Consider the following 2,458-nt stretch of genomic DNA (forward strand, 5'->3'; position numbering starts at 1 on the left):
CTTATTTTCAGTTTAGTCCTGTGCTTACTGTATATAGATTTTGTGCCTCCTCCGCAATATATGTCACATGATGATATTTATTCACATGTATAACAAATTTATAAACAAGCACATACATTGGAATTCTAACTGCAAAATTGAAGAATACTACAGTTTACAATTTTTTTATTTTAAATCTACTGTATATTCTTATTATAAATACATCTTGAATATGAGTTGTTATTAAATAACATTAATTATAATTAAGTTTCCATTTTACAAAAGCGCTTTTGAAGTCTTTATTCCGCAGGCTGTAGATGAATGGATTAAGCAATGGTATCACCACAGTGTACAGCAGCGACAATATCTTACTGGTGGCCAATAATTGTCCTTTGGTTGGAACCACATACACAGAAAAAAGAGTCCCAAAAAATATACACACAACAGTCAGGTGGGAGCTGCAAGTGGAGAAGGCTTTCTGTCTACCACTGATGGAGCGGATGTTTAGGATGGTGGTGATGATGAACACATAGGAGAGAATAATCATTATGAATGGGAATGTGATAATAAATATGCCAATTAGAGCTGCTTGCATTAGAATTTGTGAAGTATCCGAACAAGAAAGCATTAGAATAGGAGGGAAATCACAGAAGAAATGGTCAATAAGACTTGGTCCGCAAAAGTCTAGCTTACAAATATGTATAACATTTATTCCCATAAGGAAGACACTTAATGACAATGAAAGAAATACAGAAATTCCACAAAATGTTTTGCTGACTATAGCGTTATATCGCAGTGGGTTACAGATAGCCAGATATCGGTCATATGACATCACCATAAAAATGAAACATTCTGATGCCTCTGATACAGCAAACACATAAAACTGTGATATGCAGGCAGCAAGAGACATGGTGCCACCATCATGCAGGACAATGTGAAGCACATAAGGGAGAATGTTTGTGGCCATTAGAATGTCCAGTACAGACACCTGTGTGATGAAGAAATACATTGGAGAATGGAGAGTTTTGCTCATTGACACTAAAGCAATGATAAGAACATTACCGCATATGGTGAAACAATAAACATTGAGTAGAAGCAAGAACAATATAATATTAAAGCTGTGAAGATTTGGAAATCCCAGGAGAAAGACGTAAGAGATATTGTTCTCATGCATTCTGTGAGCAAAACCTGAAAGATACACATACTGTAAGATGCCACAACCAGTGATAACCCATCCAATCACTGTACAATCATATTTACTGTACATTTATTTGATCAGCTATATATGGAATAGTGTATGACATTGTGATTTTTATCATGCTTAAAAAGATTGACCTCCTCTAGGAAAAAAAGTATTATTACATCTTAAAATATTAATGTACATAAAATAAATCACCATTGTTCTATGAGAAATTATCATTAGACAACATCTGCAAAAAAAGGTACTCCACAAAGATGTACTTTTTCATAAATATACAATCACTAAATATATAGTACTTGATGAATCAGTGACATTGACCTACTGAGTCATCACCCTCTACATACACTATCTACAATATCAATGTTGATAGTCAAAATGTTGATACCTGGGAAGTTGACAGTTAAAATGCTGACATATGATGTGACAGTGAAATGTTGAAAATAAAAATGTTAGGGTAAGCATCAGGGATAACATTGAATGTTGACATTATGTACCTGCAACATTTTGGATGTCTGCAATTTGATAGTTTCCACATTGTGCTATAGTTGACATTTTGCAAGTCAAACATTGTGATTGTTGACACTGAGAACTTGTCAACACATTTTCTCTATCAACAATATAGTAATGATCTGATTGTTAACATTGTGATAGTTAAAAAAAACATGTAGAAACTAAACTTATTACCCCAGACACATCTGATGCTAAGCAAGCTCTTCATATAAGAGCAGAAATTCACCAGCTGAAGCAATACCCTATTACATCCATTGCCAATTTTTCAATGGCAACTCATTCAAATTCTGATCTCTGACACACCAGGTGGGGTAAAACAAATGATTGAGGATCTAAGTAGACTAGAGGAATGGTCAAGAGTCTGGCAATTACAGTTTAATGCCAAAAAATGCAAAATCATGCACTTGGGTCTCAAAAATCCTAAAGCTATATACAGTATTAATGGCACTATACTGGAAACTACTGAGGAGGAAAGGAATCTAGGAGTCACAATTTCAGGTGACATAAAAGCAGGTAAGCAATGTAACAAGGCAATGAGGAAGGCTAGTCAGATGCTTGGTTGCATTGGGAGAGGAATCAGCAGCAGAAAGAAAGAAGTAATAATGCCACTGTATAGGTCATTGGTACGGCCTCATCTAGAATACTGTATTCAGTTCTGGAGGCCATATCTTCAAAAGGATATTAATACATTAGAAACTGTACAAAGGAGGGCAACTAAAATGGTGCATGGCCTACATCACAAAACATACACAGAAAGACTAAGAAATC

At 35.0% G+C, this 2,458-nt stretch overlaps 1 protein-coding gene across 1 annotated transcript; it reads right to left on the bottom strand.

The window, feature by feature from the left end:
- Positions 1-232: 232 nt before the first annotated feature.
- Positions 233-1,153, bottom strand: LOC134934063 (olfactory receptor 11L1-like). Its single transcript, XM_063929576.1, has one exon. It carries the CDS (start codon positions 1,151-1,153, stop codon positions 233-235), a length of 921 nt encoding a protein of 306 aa, XP_063785646.1.
- Positions 1,154-2,458: the final 1,305 nt, after the last annotated feature.

This window comes from Pseudophryne corroboree, chromosome 6 (assembly GCF_028390025.1).
Source record: "Pseudophryne corroboree isolate aPseCor3 chromosome 6, aPseCor3.hap2, whole genome shotgun sequence".
Taxonomy (NCBI): domain Eukaryota; kingdom Metazoa; phylum Chordata; class Amphibia; order Anura; family Myobatrachidae; genus Pseudophryne; species Pseudophryne corroboree.